General features: G+C 40.6%; 1 protein-coding gene across 14 annotated transcripts in view; it reads right to left on the bottom strand.

Moving 5' to 3' along the window:
• Positions 1–21,204, bottom strand: part of tns1b (tensin 1b) — a 163,107-nt gene that overhangs the window by 77,966 nt on the left and 63,937 nt on the right. The window contains exon 1 of one of the 14 annotated variants that reach the window (XM_051403705.1): positions 10,639–11,224. The exons of the other annotated variants lie outside the window; for them this stretch is intronic. Coding sequence (XP_051259665.1) covers positions 10,639–10,659 — 21 coding nt within the window. The 5' untranslated portion in view covers positions 10,660–11,224. Of the gene's footprint in view, positions 1–10,638; positions 11,225–21,204 lie in introns of those variants that run through there. 14 annotated transcript variants of the gene reach the window in all.

Below are 21,204 nucleotides of genomic sequence, written 5' to 3'. Positions count from 1 at the left end.
TTTTCATCAGCCTTAGCTGTACTTTGTCTTAAATGCTAATAAGCAAATAATAACACGCTATCCACAATAAACCCAGATGGCTAACATGGTAAACATATACCATGTCTACCTACCATTGTCACTGTGAGAATATAAGCATGCTGATGTTAACATTTAAAGTTTAGACTCAGAGTTCATGGCTATCATGATTGTAGACTCTTAGTCTTATTTATTTGTATCCTCCATAAATAAGTCAATTAGAATGATACATTCTGACTTTTTTAAGTCCATTTTAATGCAACATAATATTAATGCTATCACGAGACAAGATCAGAACAAACCACTGGCCTAAAACCAAACTTTAATGTATATTTTTACATCTGAATCAAGCATGGAAGCAATTGGCTTCTGAATCACGTTTGAAATGAGATGAAACCCTTCACAAAGCCTTTGTCCGTGCTCTGCTGTGCGTGGGGAGGAGGTCTGCCCAGAGTGTGTGTTGATGCTATCGGGAGTATTCAAATGAGTCTAATATAATAAAGAATAATTGTGTTGTTGCATTCCGTACATGCTTGTCTTAATAGCAATAAACAAGGGCCCATTTCCTGCAGACAAAAGTCCGTGTCAGACGTCTCTGGCTTGTAGGACAGCTTTCACATGCAGTCGGCTTGCTGCTAGCTACTGACACACTCCAGACACAGTTATGTTATAGTCTCCCAGATCTGAATATGATAATGACCCTCCCTAATGACGTGACCGGTGTAGAGCCTTTAATAAATGATGAATTGATTCATTATTTGAGTAAACAACCCGTAGTAAAATCTCTGCTATGTTTATGTCTCTGAATCTCAAACTTAATGTAGGAAAATCAAACAGCACAGTGATAAATCATGACAGAGAAAAGCACATTCCCGCCTGACTGAGCGGTGAAACTATTGCCACGCAGGTTAGCTTGTTTCCACAGTGGAAAAGAGCGTGGGGACATTGCAGCTAAAAAGAAAAAAAAAAAAACCTTTCCCCAGCCCCCTGAGCTGGCATATAAACACACGGCTGCCCTGAGTGCTTTTATGTTTATCCAGCTCCTTGCATCTGGCACATCCCAGCAGAACTATTCAGTGTGCAAATTCAATTTGTGAGCCGTAACCAGTAACAGAAGGCTTTTCTGCCGCCGTGATGGTGGAGTGTGCCAGAGTGCCGGCCCGTATGGACTTATTGGGATATTATCAAAGAACAAAGGAATGATGGGAGAACTCCAGTCCAAGTGCCCATGCCCTATTACTTTGTGTTTATTGCCTTCTCTATTTCTAATCACTGATTTCTGACAATTTTGATCCATCAACTGTATAAAGTGACTGATTATTTACTAGAATGTTCACACTCATTGTGTTTTCATTAACATGTCTCGTTCCATCTCTCGGCATCGAAATTCTTTTAGATCTTTTCGTCTGTCTGCCTCCGTCTCTGTGAAAGTTATGGCTGTTTCTGTTTTCCTTCAGGGTAAGTTGTGGAAAATCTCAGATTTATTGAGCAGATTGGACTGCAGGACATGTACATGACATAACAGCAGTCTCCAAACACTGTTCCTTGTCTCTGTGTGGCTGATTTACGTTTGAGAGAATCAGAAACACTTAAACACTGAGAGCACGTGTGTTTATATCTGTTTCTCTTTTGTATGTGTCTTTACACATACTATAAGTACTGCCAGTGTACTTTCTTGTATACAGTAGAAAGTGGCAATGATTAGTCCATTAATCAATTAGTCTATCAACAATAAAAATGTATCTATTCAATTATTCTGATATTCTGATCATTTTTGCATTTATTGAGTAAACATTCTCTGGTTACAGCCTCTTTAATGTGATTGTTTTGTTGCTTTTAGGTTATTGATATTTACAGGCTAACAATGTGTGTGTCTGTGTGTGTCTGTGTGTGTGTGTGCGTGTGTGGGTGCGTGCGTGCGTGCGTGCGTGTATGTAAACTTTATAAAGATTAAGACTGACGTCACTGCAGTAGCAAATAACCAAGCAGAGATAAAACTGTGATAGATCAAATAAATATGAAGATAAAAACACATAAAAAGAACACATACTTTATGTTATTCTGCTTGTGTATGAATAACTAGAGCCCCAGAGGGATTTGACAGCCTCTGTATGTCCCTGCCATGTTTCTTCTCCACGACCGGGACTCATAGTGGCCCTCTGCCGATTGGAGCGCCTGTTCATTCTCACCCAGTCTTTGTTGGACAGGACTGACGGCGTGGAGAGGGGAGAAGCTACAGCTTGTTTCTTTTGTTCCAAAGTTACAGCGGGGGTCACGTTCCCTTCCCAGGCTCTTTCAGCTAAGAGCCGGTATTTACCAGCACGCTAATTTACACATTCGACATGGCTCTCACTGTCTGGCACCGGGCCAAGTGGTGGGGAGTGAGGAGGAAAGGGGGGAGGGCGTGGGCGAGAGAAGACTGCAGCCATGAAGGATCAAGGTTGAGAGTGGATGTACGCCCTTTGGCATCCATAGTGAAAGTCTCTTGCTCAGAGGGCTGGTTGTGTTTCCACTTTCTGAAGTAATTCTGTACTGAAGCGACTTGACATTTTGAGCAAAGTGCTTGTGTGCCATCAGAGACAGATGAAAGGATCAATATCTATTTTGTCTCTGTATGTACAGTACAGAGAAATGTCTTTGCTCAAAGACAAGAAGTAGGGGAAAACTTCTGCCTCTGTCAAAAGTGAAAAAAAGACTTACAGCATCTCCCCATTTTGTATCTTAGTGACACTGTTAAGATGAAAATATTTTTCCACATGATGTCATTGGACATCTGCTCACTCGCAGTTAGAAACCATTGTACAGGCATGCACACATATAAACAGAACAAGTCAGGCAGAAGAGACTTAAACAGAAAAAGACCATAGGAATGACTATAAAGAAAAAGACAGCAAAAATGTAGTATGTCCCTTCTAGATGTGCTTTAAGACATAAAAAATAATAATAATAATTTGCATCTGATGGTTTCTTCACACAAAAGTTAAATTACCAGAGCTTATAAACTTCCCACAACTGGCTTCCAAACTAGTTGTAATGTCACAAATCATCTCATATGTACACGTGTTAAACTGAGATTTAAGGTGTGGGCAAAGAAAATGTCCCCCTTCTGTAGACGAATGTGAAAACAGCCTCTTAGTGTGAAACTCTGCACAACATCATTCTGCTCAGCTCAAACATCCACATGAAGCAACAATAAGCAAACATATTTTTTGAGTGGAGGGGGGTTACAGTTATACAGTTTATTCTACCCTAAAACCACAGGACTGACTGCCAGGTCAGAAATTAGTCCCAAACATGAAATATTTTGATGTATGCCTTCCGCTGTACCCCTATATACACAGGAAAATAACCACATAATAGGATATTGTGGTTATTACAGTTATTGTGGTGACTGTGAGCACTAATATTTAACATGGTAGAGTGCAGGGTTTGCCACAGTCTCAACCATAATCTTATAGCACTGTGGCTCTTAAAGACAGACAAAAGAGATGGGATGTAGTGGACAAAAACAATCTCACCACAAGGTCCATTTAGTAGCTGTTCTGGAGCTTTATCAGCAGCCAGTTGCCGTAGAATTAAATGTACTGTTCAAATCACCATTTGTTTTCATGACAACTGGACAACTTGCAGATGAAGATCATGTGATATTATTTTAAGCTCCAGAACAGCTAATGTACTTTGTGGAGACATTACTTACACCTATTTTTTTTTTTTTTTAGATCAATTTCAATTTTACACTGGGTTCAGTATGTTCTGTTTAAATTAATCTTTCTAGACTTTGGATGAGGAGTGCCTAAGTCGGGACGGGAGGCATTGTCGGGAGGGAAATCGGACAAGCTGAGGCGAGCCTGTGCCAAGAGTCAACCACACTGACATTCAGCACAACACGACAAGATGAGCTGTTAGCGTATAACTCGGGAAAACGGCCCCTTTGGAGGGAAGGTATTACAGACTTATGTTAACATGCAAGGGTCTTACCTGCCACACTAACTCACCCTCACACCCACTCACCTTTCTGTATCTAATGACAGATGTTTGGGCAGGTTAGGGTTTCACATTTAATCCCGCCAAAGTTTCTCCCTGTCTTTCTCGTCACCTCCTACTCCTCTGCCTCCTTTATCTCCTTCTGTTTCATCTCCTTTTTTTGCACAACATGGTTTTCCTCAGCTATCAACGGTGAATGTGGGACATTTTTGATTATGTAAGAATTAACTGTGATGTTCTCTCTTTGCTCCGTGGTGTTGAGTACACAATCGCCAGTTCTTAGATTCAATATGCATTTGAATTCTACAGACAGAATATTGATACATTCTCAGATCTGCATAATAACTCCTGCAAGCATTAATCACTGCCGCACTGTGTTTCCAGCACAAATATAACTATAATAAATATTAATAATATGTCTCAGAAGGGGGGAAAAAATCAACACTGCCATTAGCAGGTCATAAACAAGCTGGACAGAACTATCAAGGCCATTAAATTTGGATTTCCAGCCTTTACTCAGAAGTAAAAATAAATCTTCACAACCTTCTTTTGATAACGAAATGTCCATGTGGATAACAGAGAACACAATCATTTATAGAAATATTCAACATGCAGTTACATAAATCTTGACTACCATCCAAAACATAGAAACGTAGTTAAAAGTAAGTGCAAAAAAGTCTCTAAAATTAAAAAAAATTACATTTTAAAGTTAGAAAAAAGTAAGAAGCAACACATTAATACTGTACACAAGCTGTTTAGGGCCAGTCTCCTCAACTTTTAGCACACCAGTCGTTAAATCTCAGCTGCTTAGACAGATTCGGGAACCTGGCACTGATGTTTCCTGTCTTTCATTTCGAGACCAAGCCCCCTTCCCCATCAATCAGCCATGAAAAGAAAACAACAATATGAGCACTTTCTGGCAAAACTAAGGAAACAGGTCTGCTTTCTATAAACATTCCTCAGAGAGACATGAAGGCTTGATAAGAAGAAGAAAAAAAAAAAAAGAAAACAACCTTTCCACCCTCTCGGTCGACTGCTGACACACACACACACACACACCTACACACACAGCACATACTTCACATAGTGTTCACATGGATGCTCAGTCATATGGAAACAAACCACCCTGTTTTTAATTAATCTAAGTGAATGTGAATCTGAGCTAACTAATTTCACGCTTTGTACATCATCTTAATAAAACTTCTGAATGATGAATAAATCATTTTATTGAGTAACAACAGTATTACTTGTGCAGGGGTTTTTTATATATACATTTTAAAGTACATTTTAATAATACATATAACATCCACCTCATCTGTGAACTGAAATTACTGAAAGCAACACATACGAACACAGATGATAACTTTTTACCTTGCACATTTAAAAAGGGATAAGGAGTTTAGGATTTTGGAAATGGTTATGATGGTTATTGCAGCCAAGTCCTAAAATGTTATGAAATTCAAATGATGAAAAAAATGCTTAAACCAGTTAGTTTAGGTGGCTGTTCCACCGCTTTCCAACAACCTCTGATAAAAGTTGAGGCTTTTAGAGCACAGCCAGGAGCCACCTCTCCAAATAGCCCGTTAATCATAAAAGAAGCTGTGTGCAGTGATGTAATATGTGACCACAGAGGTTAAAAAAGACGGCATCTTGTCAAAGTCCATTAGATTCCCGTCGAAGAATTAAAGTCAACAAAACCGAACGGTCTCGCGTGGTGTTGAAGGTGAAATCCTAAAACATGACATCATGAACTTGTCTCTCTCTTGTGCCTCCTGAACAAACACAGAGATACGTCAAAACTGGAACTGGGCCTGTGGTGCAGGTTAGCTCACAAAGATACCATGAGAGTACAGTATTGTAGTCTATTCTGTAGGCTTTTTTTTAAAGATGCCTTTATTTGATTGGACAGGTGAAGATAGACAGGAAACGGGGAGAGCGAATGGGCGACATGTGGTAAAAGGGAATCGAACTTCCATACTGTTGGGTTCCAAACTGATACAAGAGTGCCTTTATGGTTCTGTAACATAGGAAAAATGGTTCAATGCAAAGACTTACATCCATGTGACTCAAAGTTTCATCAGTTGGACGGGCACTGATCTCAAACAGAAACTCTCAACCAACACACAACATCCTAATCCTTGAATCTGAGGGCATCAGGGCATCAAATGTTGAATAAATCTATAGATCTGCAAACTCAAAACTCTCCACATGGACTTTAAAAACCTTGGCTGAGTTTCATCGGAGGAGCCACATTCAATAAGAATCATGTTGCTTTGAAGCAAAAAGAGGTCTGTGTTTGTGAGAAGGAGCCCTGCAAGGGTCAAATAAGGCTCTCTACCTCTACACCAATATGTTGTTCTCTACTACAACTATAACATGATAAGGAGACAGCATATAGCCACTGGTTTTGGTATGGAAACTGATAGGGAAGCCATCTTGGTGTTGTCACAGTAAACAAGTCATTTGGTGATCAAAAACGTAAAGCTGCTTGTCAAAGACTGAGAATGTTTCATTTGTTTTCTTTCTAAATACGTCCCTTGACTACGAAAATGCAAACGCTGCTTAAGAAAGGGCCATTATACCAGGCTTTAAGCTTGATTGCATGGAGTCATTTAAAAGATTAGCCGTCATTAAAAGTTTCACTGTAATGTTCCTCTTTTTAGGGGTATTATAAGGAGTTCCTCTATTTAAGGGGTATTAGACTGCAAGGGTATGCAGAAAGCTTTGGTCTGAGTGTGCTGGCACCAGTTATCACTGAAGGACAATTGGGGAGAAACAGGGATTGCGAGTGAGTGGTTTCATTTAGAGTGGAGCTTGAGTACTAGAAACTTTCTACCCAAAACGTCTGAAATACAAACCTGATTTTGATGCATGATTTTGGTCAGTGCGTGTTTGGTTTACAGCACAAAATAAAACCAAACAATTAAACTGAAAACATTACATCAGTTCTGAGCGAATGAATGGCCATTATTTGGTCCAAGTTGGTGGGCTTTGTGGCGTCTTAGTGGTACTGAGCTGTTACAGCTTCAAAACGGTAAATTCTAAAAGGGGTCCACTGTTCATTTTAACTGCAACATTAGTCTCCGGATATGTTCCTTCATACACTCTTTAAACGCCTTCCTCTGGGCCTATGGCAGCAGCTTCTCATGTGTGCCAGACAACCTGTAAGTAACTACCATAAGTGACGCCCTTGAAAAAAAATGAAGCTTTTACTGAGCCCTCATTGGATGCTATTAATTATACTAAAAGCCCAAGAGTAAGGCACGATGCTTTGGCACAGCTATAGGTTATTTATGTTGCTAATGTATTGCAGGTCCACCGTATGCGCCAGCATTCAGTCCAGAGGACAAAGGGTATAAATAAATTGCTGTGCACACATTACGGTAGAGTATTTTGTGAGGAGATTATAATAATTCCAACAATGCAACATAATTTGTATTACATTAGACAGGATTTGTATCAAGCCATGTATTGATTTAGCTTATTTGATATATGCAAACTTTGTACTTGAGCATAACATTGAGTGGATGTTAAAGTTGTCTCACTTGCTCACATTTCAATGTACCTCCATGCCCTTGAGTCAAGGGGCCAGTGCCAAGTTTTATATCCATTCATCCATTTTTGAATGGTGAGGCGAGAAAAGAAGTGGTGGTCTGTGTGGTGTTGGGAATTGAAACAAGGAGTTTTTAAGACGGACATTCATCAAACACAAGTCCTTTTTCGCAGTCAGATTGTGTTCTGTATCAATGACAGAAATAATAATAAAAAAGCCCCAAAACGTTCTTTTCAAGAGGTTGAGCTGTGTCTGAAACACAGATACACACACACACACACCAAGCAAGGATTACATCAGCAGAGAAGCATGAGAATTCATGCTGGTGGTTTTATATGGTCATGGACCACTGCCTTATCCCTAATCCCAGATCACACACACACACACACACACACACACACACACACACACACACACACACACACATAGACACAGAGACATAGTCACTCAACACACACCTTCCTATATGCCTGTCCTGTCTGCATGTGTGGTTGTGTGTGTCTGTGGTTAGGCATCTATCATGAGTTGCCTAAAGGAGGGACGGGGGGTTGACTGGAGCACTCTTTCCCTGGCAGATGGTAATGATGAAAAATGTCTCCTCTGAAATCCAGTCCGGCACGGGCTCCCTGCCAGTGGATGTACGCCATTCCCACACAACCAGGAGTCATGGGTAATGCCGCTGTCCAGGCAAGACAGTGCTGTGTTACAATTATGTTGGAGAAGGAATGCTCCAAGCAGTGTGTGGGTCACATATCATACCAGTTATGACAAATCTGATGTCAAATATTACACATTACAGCATAGCATCAAAAGGTGTTCTAATCAATATTTTTATATTAACCATGGATCAAATGTGACATGTGAAAGTAGCAATCACTCGTAGTGATGAATTAACCCAACTCTGCGCCTACCCTCAGCTCTATCAATGAGGTTTTATCGTCTTTTAGCTCATTGTTCAACAACGTTACTGTGATTCAGTCTCCTTGCTCCCATTAAATTCATTCCTATACAGCACACAGCTGTTGATAAAGTGAAAAAAAGACATCTAAAAGCTAAAAGAAATCCACTGTACACTATCTGCCAAACAGCAGACAGACAAAGTTGGTAACTAGCTGGTGAACATTTAGCAGCTAAAGAGCCAGTTATTTCCCTCAGGAGTCGATAGAAACAAAAAAATAAAAAAAGCAACTATGAACTTTTAGACATTAAATTTTAGAAGGTGATTATACTGTACACCAGTGCTGCATTGCAGCTTATGGCACTGCCCCCAAGTGGCCATCAATTAATCAATCGGGTTTAGAAAAACTGGATTTTCCATTGACTTACAGTTTATTCTTGACTAAATCTCCTACCCAAATGTTGACCATTTGGCTCCTCAAAGAAGTGACAACCAAAAATTGTCCTTATTTAGCAAATGTAACATTTTGGGTCCATCTTGTAGAGGGGCCGTGCTTCAGAGACCTCAATTATTTGAGTTTATGCTGTGCTCACATGGAGCATATTCTTAAATAAACTTGTGTTCAATCCAATAACCATAACATAGACTGGTCGGCCTCTGGGTCTCTGGGCGTGTAACGAAACTGCCCCCATCAGCATGCTGTGCTTGATGGGGGAGCTGAAGGTGTACTGATTTGACTCAGTGACTTGGTGAAGGAATGCTCTGTAACTAGAACATCACAGTAATGATACCATCAACAACCAATGCTGCTTCTATCTGCCACTGTGTTATAACAGCTCCATTGAACTACAGTGCACAGATGCATGTATTGAAGCCATAAAGGACTAAACATAATTGAACCCCAACATACTACAGTGAGGTACCGGCAGCACTGCATCCTGCAAAAATCCACTAAAGATTTCAGACACCCACACAGACAGGGCTGACAGGGATAATCACAGTTGTCAGTGTACAGTGCTACCTTACATATGTTCTATGTTTTCACACTGTGCCCTTATTCTTTTTCTCCCCAATTTGAAGCAAATTGGAGGCAATTGTAACTCACTCTACGTGCCAAAAATTCCCAAAGTGCTGTTGGGTTTTCTCATGCCTGGGGCAATGTTTTCTGTGCAACAACTTTTGCAAGGTTCTATTGTGAAACACTGCGGCTGGGTTCATGGCTGCAGACACACCAACACTGAAAGTGGAAGAAACATACACACACACACACACACACACACACACACACACACACACACACACTCTTTCTCGCACACATAAAAAACAAAAGACCTTTATGATAAATGAAAGATCATTTCTACTACAAATGTTTGTTGGCATTTGTAATAGTAACGCTTTCTGACCTTGGGTCTAGTACAGTATGGTGGAAAGACACACAATTAAGTACCCTCAAAGGTGCAACAAATTGTTTTCATGCAGAAGAGAAGAGAAGAGAAGAGAAGAGAAGAGAAGAGAAGAGAAGAGAAGAGAAGAGAAGAGAAGAGAAGAGAAGAGAAGAGAGAAAACTGAAAACAAGAGGAGACATACGCCACCACTGTCATTCCAGCCATGACCATGGGCCACCAACCACAGAACATGGTAAGCCAAGGAGACCACACACAGACACAAGCTCTACAGAAACAAGCAGGGCTTTCCATTAAATAAACACATTCAAAGTCTAAACTAATACAACAATCACAAATTCTCAGTCTCGCTCTTACATGCTCATTTACACACATTCCTGTCATCCATACCAGCTACAGTGGACATATTAGAGGCAGCGCAATGCACTGTGCTGTGCAAGCTTACAGAAACATATAACGATCACTTTTTCACACACACATATCTATACAAATGTACATACAAACTACTGTATAAATGCATTTGCATGAACAGAACTGCTCACATACAGAAAAACCTACAAACATGAACCATACCAGTACCGCACCTCTGCCAGGTTGTACACATGCCTGAACAAACATACATCTGAGAGCACTTAAAGCTTTTCATTTCTCTCCAAATAAAGCAAATCCATAATGCGCAGGTTTTGCTGTGAAACAGATCACAGCCAACACTTGGGACAGCCAGGCACTCAAATACCAGACAGGCAGCAGCTCTTTTCCCCTCTCACCACCACACTCCTTACCTGAAAAACTGCGGTGGCCATCCTGTCTCAGTGTATGTGTATGTGTCGTTGTCTCTTTCACTCTTTGGTTCTCTCTGTCCGGCTGTGTTTTAGTGCTGCATCGTCCTTTCCCTTTCCCCCTCTGTGCAGCAGAGAGGGTTTTCTCTGCGCTCCGACCAGATGGCTAAAGCTAAATCCACTCACTGTTACCTTGGTGCAGCGCAGAGCTGGAGGAGTGTACAAGTGTGTGTGTGTCGGAGAGAGAGAGAGAGAGAGAGAGAGAGAGAGAGAGAGAGAGAGAGAGAGAGAGAGAGAGAGAGAGAGAGAGAGAGAGAGAGAGAGAGAGAGTTGGTGTGTGCGCGTGCGTGTGTGTGTGTGTGTGTGTTTCAGGCTCCAGGCTAATAGGTCTGGCTAGTCTCTCCCTCTCTCACTCCTCCTCCAAGAAAATGAGCATAAAAATGTCTAAAGAGTCTTTATGTGAGCGCGCGAGTGGGGAGAAGTGCAGCCAAAGGCAAATCTTAACATCCCACAACTGGAAACGGTGCAGTGCAGCACTCAGCGCTGAATAAGCAGGCAAAGTCTGGCTACGAGCTATAGCTGTTTCGCTCTCTTTCTCCTCCCTCTTGTTCAGTCCATTTTCACCCTCCTCCCAAATGGGGAGACACATGAGTAACGAGAAAGGAGAAAAAATATTGAACTGAATTTCCCAGGGAGATCAGGGGGAAACGGGACATGAGCTCGGGGGAAACAAAAGCACAGCTCTTTTCTTTCTCTGTCTCACTGTCTTTCTCTCTCTCTTTCACACACATATACACACTCCTTCCTCACAAGTTCATTCTTCATTCTCTCCTTGTTATCAGCTTCTCAAGTTACAGGTTAAATATGAGTCGCCCCCCCCCCTCTCTCTCTCTCTCTCTCTCTCTCTCTCTCTCTCTCTCTCTCTCTCTCTCTCTCTCTCTCTCTCTCTCTCTCTCTCTCTCTCTCTCTCTCTCTCTCTCTCTCTCTCACACACACTCAGACACTCACTCTACAGCTGCAACAAGAGAGAAAGTACTATGAATGAATCCATTGACTTCACGGCGACTCCAAAGTCAAACAGTGTCAACAGCAGCATGGAGATGCAAACTTATCAGCCGCCAGCTCAGTACATCTTTCAAATCACAACGCCAATAAATCATGTCCTTTAGATTATAACAGTTCGACTCAGTCTTAATATGCTGAAATAATGAGATATGCATGCACATTTAAGATTATACTTAATTACACTGCAGAACTTTTCCCAACCCGCATATGTAGCCAGGCATAATATACATACTGTATGTAGACACACAACTACTATGATGACAAGCTTTTTGTAAATGTTACAAACAAATGTGTTTCCTGATCTTTAGGAGGTTAGTAAAGGCTCCTCCTCTGATGCTGCTGTGAAGTTTGCAATGACACTGAAGCAGCTGATTCAGTCCCTTGATCATGTTCACTACTTGAATTTACTGACACTTATCAGATGAATTACAGTAAGTGCAGCTGTCAAGTTTGCAAAACACAAGAGATCAATACATTTACAAGAATGTAAAGAGAGAAATTGGTTGAAATGACACATTAAACACATCTTTTAAACTGGTAATTGTTCCTTGGTCGCTATCCAGCACATATAAATCAGAGCAATCGGTCTCCTTTTGTCCAAAAAATCCTAAATATGAAATCACTCTCATTAGATGAACAAAACTCAAATGTGGGCTGTGTGAAAAAGGCTCTGTGACTTGAAATGTAATCTAAGGATTTGGATGTAACCGCTCAAAGCCCAAGCACGTCCCCACTAACTGCTTAATTTTTAGTCAACAATATTTGCAATGTCTGACCATTTAGCTTTGGAAATGGAATAAAAACAACATCCACGTGATCAGGATACAGACTTGCAGTTGAAAATATCCCCAGGCACATATTATATATGTTTTGGTAGTTTAAAGGCACTTGGCTGCTGAGGGATTGTATTTAGTTGTATTAAGATTTCACTGCCTATTATAGAATAATCAATTTATTTATTTTTATTTTTATTGTTGTTTTGGCATACATTGCTTTATAAATCTCCTTTTTAACAAACTTATGTCAAAGGCTTGTAAAGCACTTTGAATGGCATTTTATTAGTTTGAAAGGTGCTGTGTAAATAAAGCTGTATTGATTAATCTGGATCTTAAATTAGGTAAATAGCCCTGCAGTAAAAAGGGGGTAATTTTGGTTGTCCACTGATGATTGACCAGAGGTATCACCGACCTCTCAAGCATTCAATCTAAAAAGCAATCAGTATGTTTGTTCTGTAATGCGTCAAACTTTTGCTGCAGGAAATGATGCTGATGAGAATCAAATCAGTAAAACTTTGGGCCTTAAAAACAAAACAATGAGCTGAAAGACGCTACAAAAGTCCAGAAGAGCTGAGCAGAACTGCAGAGTCGGGTCATAATTCTTCTTAAAACCAATTCCTTTCACATTATACGTAATGATTTCATCCATTGTAAACATTGATTGGATCACCTTAGGGAGTTTTAATCCCAACTGGAATCATGATGATAGTCAGATAGTCAGGTAAAAGTTCTGGCATTTTAATTAGTTTCCACAACCTCACCAGCTATTATCCAGTAGCAGACAAAGGGACATTACTGAAGAATGTTGGGTACAAATTTGTAGCACATTAAGTATTATGCCGCAACATGGAAAGAATGGCCACTGTCTTTGATGTTGCTCGGAGGTAATTACATGGAAGGTAGCTCTAAAAGTAACACCTATAGCCGAAGCCATGTTCACCAGATGTCGACTCAGTAAGCGTTATTTAATTCGCTATTAATGACAAGGGGCCAGGAAGGAAGGGAGGGATGCCAGTGAGGAGACATATGGTTTACCCTAACAAAACAACATGTTTGTTTATGTGAGACGCACACCTTTAATGTAGGGACCATGCTGATTTGAGGGAAGTGGGAATTCCCCTTTGTTTTTTTGGCGTCTACGTTTGTCTATGAGGGTATGAGATTTACTCTCTACAATGCAATTAGGCATACCAACAGTTACAGCTCTGTATGTTAGGGATTGTGGGAAAGTTATCTGTCTGTATTTGAGGCCAATATGTTTCCCCAAGTCTGGTCGATTTCCTGTGTCCTGGCTTTTATTACCCCTCATGATCCCGAGACTGTTGTCTGTACAACATTGCAAGAGACAACCAATAGACTGCCATGCCCCTTTTTGTTCTGCTTTGTTCTAGCAAGGCCGAGGATTATTAGTGTAAGCCTGAGAAAGACATATTTTCAAATAAGCTAAATTAATTGTTGAGGTTTTTCTTTCACTTGGACATCAGCATGAATTCCTGCTGTGTGTGACTGGACAAATATTGTCACTGTTCTCCAATTGACCATTACATATGCGAAAAACATGGTGGCTCTTCCAAAAAGGCCAAGTGATAAGCAAACCTGAACAGATCAAGAAATCAATACAGATGTTGCTGTTGGTTGAATGGGAGGGAAAGAAAGAGACAAGCACAGAAACAGTTAAAATGAAAGATAAACAGAGAATAAGACAGAAAGAAAGGGAGGGACATTGAGAGAGAGAACTGACGGGGTGAGGTCCAGTTTCATGAGTCTGACTCAGGCCTTCCCAAGCAACGGCAGAGCCGAGCAGATTGCTGTCCCCCGGCACCCAGTGGAACGTTTCACCAACGCCCATGCAGCGTACAGGCCAGATTTAACATGGATTTTTCTCCTGGATGGTCATGATTAGACAGAAGGAGCTCAGACACAGTGGAAGCAGACACGGGACGGAAAGGTTGTCACTTTGAATCAAAGGACAAGCTGGATATATATGGGTGGGGAACATGAATAAAAAAGTCTCAGAGCTCCTTCAGCTTGTAATGACGATGTGTCCTCCAGCGAGGCATTTCACGCACAGCTGTTGTAGTGGTCAGGAAAGCTTAGTGATGCTGGGAAAAAAGGATGCGTGCTCAGCAACTGCTCCTCCTCAAACACAGAGCTTTAAAAACATGTTTTGTAGGGCAATGAAATTAAATTGCATGTAATGTATGCAACTACATGCTCTACGAAGTCATTCCCCTCACTTATTGCTTCCATCGCCGTCTCCTGCATGCACTTGGCCGATTGTTGACATTCTTTCCAGGAGCTCTTGATTACTCCATCATGTTAAAACCTGGGCGTTCCTGTTTGTTTTCTCTGCTGTATCTATGCACATGTCGCTACCATGCAGTTACTAAATACATGGCCATAAGCCACTGCTCCCTGCGTAATCCATTCACTCATGCACTGGAACAAGGGGAGCTGACAGATGATTGTTTTTGGTTTTCATGAAGCTCAACAGATCAGTAAACCTCTGTTTGGTCTCTTGCAGCCAAAATTGTTATGCTCATATTTGAGCTTAAGTAGACAACAGCAAGTTAAAGCCGCACTTAATCCATAGTTAACAAATACACTGATGAGTATGCGCAACGTGAAAAGGTGTCCCGCTCAAGAAACCCACAGAGAATTATCACCCGACTCTGCAGTTCCTCTAAACTCTATGGAGCATTTTTCTGCTCAATGTTTTGGTTTCACAGCCAGCAACTTTATTGTTTTGGTTTAGTCCCATTGGAGTGTGGAGTGCTGCTCCAGTTTGGCATGACCATCGCCATGTTGTTTTTTTGCAGCCAGCAGCAATGTTAACACATTAAGCTGCTCTCATTGGCTGCACTTGGTTTCGAGTCATCCGTAGCGGGAAACAGTGGCGGCTTTACTGGTCACACACTTTCTTGGATTACAGATAAACAGTAAACTAAAATGTGTTTCTGAAAAGATTTTAGGTGAGATAAAATAGACAATGCAGCCAAAGGATCTGGATTCATATTTCATCAGCACAGCCTAGTTTGACAGTTTGATCGGAGTGTTGTGCGTGGCACTGGACGGACTCACTGAGAATGACGTGTCAATCACAAGGTAGCGATGCCCTAAAACATACCCTGCTTTATCGTCTATTTTACTCTGAAGTGGACCATAATTTACAAAATGAACCTCATGCTGCATTGAAGAAGACTTGAAATGAGCGATTGAGACCATACACTCTTACTTCTTACTACTAATAAATCAAGTGCGAAGTAGGGTTATTTTTCTATAAGACTCAATACTATTCGACTTCTGTTTGCAACCCATGGAGCTGCTTCCTGCTGGCGATTACAAAAAATGACGGTTTTCAGCTTCACTTTACAGACCCAGAAGCTACTAGTCTACTAGTTTTATACTGTCACCAGTTCAGTCATCGCTCTCATCAACCCCAGGTGGCCAGAAACATGACTTCAATGCTCTTTTCTCCATGTCTGCAAGATGTTTAAATAAGGCACGGTTTTCCAGCAGCTTTAAAGTGGTCTTTGTGTTCTACCAGGACTGCATTACCTTCCACATCTCTAAATATGACTCATTTGACTGCACATATTTAGACTCAGTGAAGCGTTCGCTTCCTCATGATATGACACTAATTGAAAATCCTGTTGAAACTAAAATCGGAAACATAATTTTCTAATTCAGTGAGAGCTCCCAAATTAGAGGCCTTATGATTTATCACGTGTTAGTGTTGTTGTCGTGTTCCCGCAAACGCTCGCTGTCATAAGGAGGAGGGCAGAGTAGCGAGCATGAGTTCTGTCCTGTGACTGCTAATTCAATCAGCTTCGGAGCTGTTGGCAGACTCTGCATTTGATCAGACTAGGAGCTGCTAACTTGAAAATAGAGCACATACAGATAAGGGAATATTTTGATTATGACCCCACCCCATCCATTTCATGTTTGCCCTCAGTCTATCACGGCGATATGACTTTGACATGGCTTCTTGAATGTTTTCTTAAAGGGAGTTCTCCTCGCCCCTATTGCTCCCCTTCCTACTGGAACTCCCATTTCTCACTTTGTGCAGAAATACGCCGCCGCATGGAAAAGGAAGGAAGTTGTTAATGTTGTTACTAGAATTCAATACCATGCCGACATCTTTGAAACTTCACTTGGGGTTATGTAATGCCTCCGGTACTGACGGTCAAAAGGACAATGTGTTGAGTCTTGAATGGCTAGTTTATCTCACTCTCTGGTGTGAATTTATGTAGGCTATGAGGAAGTTAGCTCTGTGATTATACTGAAGTCCCAGAATGGCTTCAAAACTACACATTAAACAAATCAGTAGTAAGTGCAAACAAAGCCATCAGCATTAGCACGAAAGTAAGATTTTAACTCAAGTGCATGTCATTAAGTCTTCCAAATATCTGTGGAATATAGTCCGAGAAGAGCTGCATGACCACTGAACAGAAATAAAAACACAGTTTACAGCAAAAAAACTGAAATCCTATATGCTTGGTCTCCCCTGAGCTAAAAGCTACAGTTCTATAAAGTGCTCTGCAGCAGTGACACAGCTTCCAATTAATGCCAGTGTGATAAATCAGCCCCGCAGCAATGTGTGGTATCGAAAGGAAGTCACTGGAACAGAGGATGAGGTTAATCATGCCAAATGATCTTGACAGCTGCTGCTGAAAAAGAAGGTTCCGTGAGACAGAAGTTTGAGGGGGAAAAAAAGACTCATTTCTGCCCAGTGCTGTGAAATCCCTCCTTAAATAAAGACGTAGAAACTACAAGTTTAAAGTAGTAAAGCAGTATTAGTGCTGAAATGATTATTTGAGTAATGCATTAGTTGATGACCAGAAAATTAAATCTACAACAATTTAGATGACTGATTCATTAAGTTATTTATGAAGCAAAAGCTTTCAATCACAGCTATTCTGTAAGGCTAATAGCAATGCCAATATGCTGTTTAGTAGGCATAGTGTTTATCAAATTAACAAAGGACACATTAGCAGGTATTTAATCATAAAGCAATAAATTTTGACCTGATGATGGAATCAAAAGTGAAGGCATCGCTGACCATGTCTTCCCTGAAGCCACAATGGTACCATGAAGAATTCCCTGGTTCCAGAATATGTTGTTTTTTTCTATTTCTATTTTAAATTTAGGTTTTTGGACTGTTGATCATACACAACCAGCAATTTCATGACATTTCTTTGGGCTCTAGGAGATTATGATAAGCATTTTTCACCATTTTCTGACATTAGGCAAGTAGTAAACAATTGTGCAAATGATCCCAAAAAAAAGGAAAACCTTTAGACGCAGTGCTACAGAGAGGTCAAAGGTCAGGGTGAACAACAGAACTGAACACTTGCAGCTGGTGGGGATTCAGCTGAGTGAATGCTTGCCGTCACTTGGTCTTTAGTCTTAAAGCATGGTCTCTTTGAAGAGTGATTCTACCGGGCTTAGCGTGAAGCTCCTGGTGACCAGATAGCTACTGTAACCTTCTGCAGTTATAAATCAAAGCTGTGTTCAACAGGTGAGAGGGGAAGGCCAGCTGCAAAACTGATGTTGGCTCTCAAAAACGCACTACACACGTGTGGATACAGGTGTTTGGATGTGTCCAAGACTTAAAGGCAATAAATAACAAGAGATATATGGTCTGCCTTATTCTCAGCCACACTGAGGACTTTTAATCTCCAGATGAGCGGTCAGAAATGTTAAAAATGTTGCTGGGGGGGGGTTGCCACTGACATACACACAGCGCCAGAATGACTGCTTGTTTAAACAGAGTGGTATGTACTTTTAACCAGGAACTCTAAGGTAAAAAGAAAGTTCAGGTAACCGATCACAAATGTACATATGTATCCAGAAGACAAATTAGCGATTTGAATATTTGATTATCCTTTTAAATAATCTACTGTATAATTTCCTAATGAAAGTCTATTCTCAGAACCATGGAGCAATTTGCAGCTTTTTACTTGGCGAGCATAAAGAGCAAAATGAGGACGTATCCATCAGCAAGCTGCGAGCAACAGACCTCTAACTGAAGCATGTTGTGCTCAATGAAAGGAACTGAAGGGGTCACAAATAACAAATCTGAAATAACAAAAACACACCAGCGGAGGCCGGCCAGCACAAAGAAACACGTGATTTTGTTTCCCCAGACTTTCAAAAACACGCATTCTGAGAATTTCAGGAGCTGGAGAAAATGAAAACAAATGCTTCGTCATTTTTGAAGCGGAGAATGAAAAACTAGCAGAGTGAGAGAGTGTTCATGTTCTTTCACTCTGCTTTCTCAGACCACCTTCCTCATTAACAGTGGAACATGGCAGTTTCCTTCTCAAAACACACTTGACAGGCAACGAAGGATCAGTGAAATCCAATAGGTGGTACTCAGCACCTCAGCTTATTCCTGACTTTAAGTGCTACCAACTCATTAGAGCCTGAGCTGTGTCTCAGTGGGGCTGATATTTTAGCCAGTTTGAGCTAATCAGACATAAAATACAGTGCAGGGGCTGGCTGATAATTAACTATACATCGCAGTCTGGGCATGACAAAACAGTACCAATAAATTAAGAATAAATCAATCAATAAAGATAAGATAAGGATGTTTGGTGAAATTAAATAAAAATAAATTCAATTTTTAAGCTTTATCTGAGGGAAGGCCCACATTTCAGACTTTGAAAACCCCTGGTCTGAACAATTTAAATGTATTAGTTAGTCAAGCTCTGAAATACACATTTCAGAATAGTGGAACTGCCATTTGTCGAGTCCACAGCAACAACAGTGAGTTTCCAAAATGATCCCGTCAGCAAACATGATTATGTACTTTGTGTGTGATTCTATATTTCAAAATCAATACAAAAATAACACAATTAGAGTAGACTCAGCTAAAAGCCTGTAAATAAAGGCAGTGAACACTGAGCGAAAAAGCCTGGGGGTTCAAAGAGCGAGGGGGGGGGGCTTTGCTTCCATAAACAACTGAGACCACAGACCACAACTGAGAAGTGTATTATTTTGTATAGTATGTTTATGGTGTACATAAAGGGAAACTTGCTGAATTGCTTTTCAGTACAAAGGAAAATAGTTTTAACTGCATGAAACAGGAAGAGGGTGCCATCGATTTGAGTTATTGAATGGTCGGTGCAAGGTGGGGGCTTCCACTATGGCTACACTTACAGTATATTTCTTAGGCAGAAATTACCGTGAGCAGACCAACAGCTCTTAAGTAATCTAAGGTTTTACCTTTCCTTAATGCCCTCGCAGCAGTGCAGCGGGAAAGCCCCAGACATCCTGCCGCTGTGTGTTTTTTTTATAAAGAGGTTAAGTTTGAGCAAAGTAAGAATACGTGACAGAGTCAGGGAGAAATGACAGGTAGGGTATTCAGTACAAATGTACAATAATTTGGGAATAATTGACCTTGAAATCCCTCCCGTCTCAACTTCCAGGATGATCTAATACGCTCTCTCTGGCTCTTTCCTGTCATCACCCAGGAGTGAAATCTTACTGACATGATTTAGAGCATTTTTCACAGCCAGTTGTGAGCAAACACACATAAGGTGTGGGGGGGGGGGCAACACACACACACACACGCACACACGCACACACACACACACACACACACACACACACACAGCATCTGACCATTTGTTTGCCAGGTTAAATATGGGCCACATATTAGTCTTATCTGGAGACAGAGATTAATAACTGTAGTGTGTACTTGGGATAACTGTCTCAGCTAAGAGTTATTATCAGGAGTTTAGATTCCTAACATGTAAAATCATATATGACTGCTAGTAAATAGAAAATAATTTATCAGTTTGTTTTTTGAAATAAATTATTCATAAAAATGTGCCTGACAGTCTTGCAGGCCTGACTTGAGTGCAGATAGTGATCAAGCTTGACCCTGTCGTGGTCACTCCCTTGTTTTTCATCTCAGGCTTGAGGCTTGTTAGCAAATTGCTTCCTGCCAAAGCTGAGGCATTTTTAGTTGAAATGTTTAGAAAAGGAAATGCTGCTGCGATTTTTGGAGATGGAACATTTCAGTTTTGTATATATAGACACTGGGAGTATGTTCTGGCTCCTTTATTGTCTCCTCCCACAAATCTGACCTTCCTGAAATCAAACGTTATGAACGTACGCTATCATACTTTGCTTGGTTGTTGTGAACACAGAGGAAGAAAATCATTTTGAACCCTATGTTTTGGCTACATATTTTTGCTCAATAAGCCTTATTCACAGTCCTATTGGGGACCTTATGCATGAATAAATTATCCACAGCCAAGTGCTGAAAATAGGGAACTAACTTGAGCTGAAATGTCCTACTAAACTTTGATAACTGTAAAGATTTAGAGAGGACACAAATCACTAATAACCTCTATAATCTTTATAAAGGTTTGGTCAGTATCATGATTGTGAACAATGGTTATTTGATAAAACCAAGGTTAAATGAGAACCAGACAGCACTATAATTTCCATATTCTTGTCCTAAACCTCTTTTCATCATTAGCATAATAGACCCCCTTAAAACAGCCACATAAAGCTGTCTGTTCAGCTCTGGCAACTTTCATTTATAAAGTATTTCCCCAAAGAGTAAAACGAATATTAATTTTACACTCAGCATAAAGGCATTATGATTTCAGGTTACAGTGTTTTTTTCCCCTGTGAAGATGGACGGATTATTTGTATAGAATATATTAAGCACTTGAATGTTGGTGAATGCAACAAATCCATTGTGTCAAAT

Source organism: Dicentrarchus labrax, unplaced genomic scaffold, assembly GCF_905237075.1.
Source record: "Dicentrarchus labrax unplaced genomic scaffold, dlabrax2021, whole genome shotgun sequence".
Taxonomy (NCBI): domain Eukaryota; kingdom Metazoa; phylum Chordata; class Actinopteri; family Moronidae; genus Dicentrarchus; species Dicentrarchus labrax.
The sequence above is the reverse complement of the archived record's forward strand: the minus strand, read 5'-3'. Positions and strand labels throughout refer to the sequence as shown.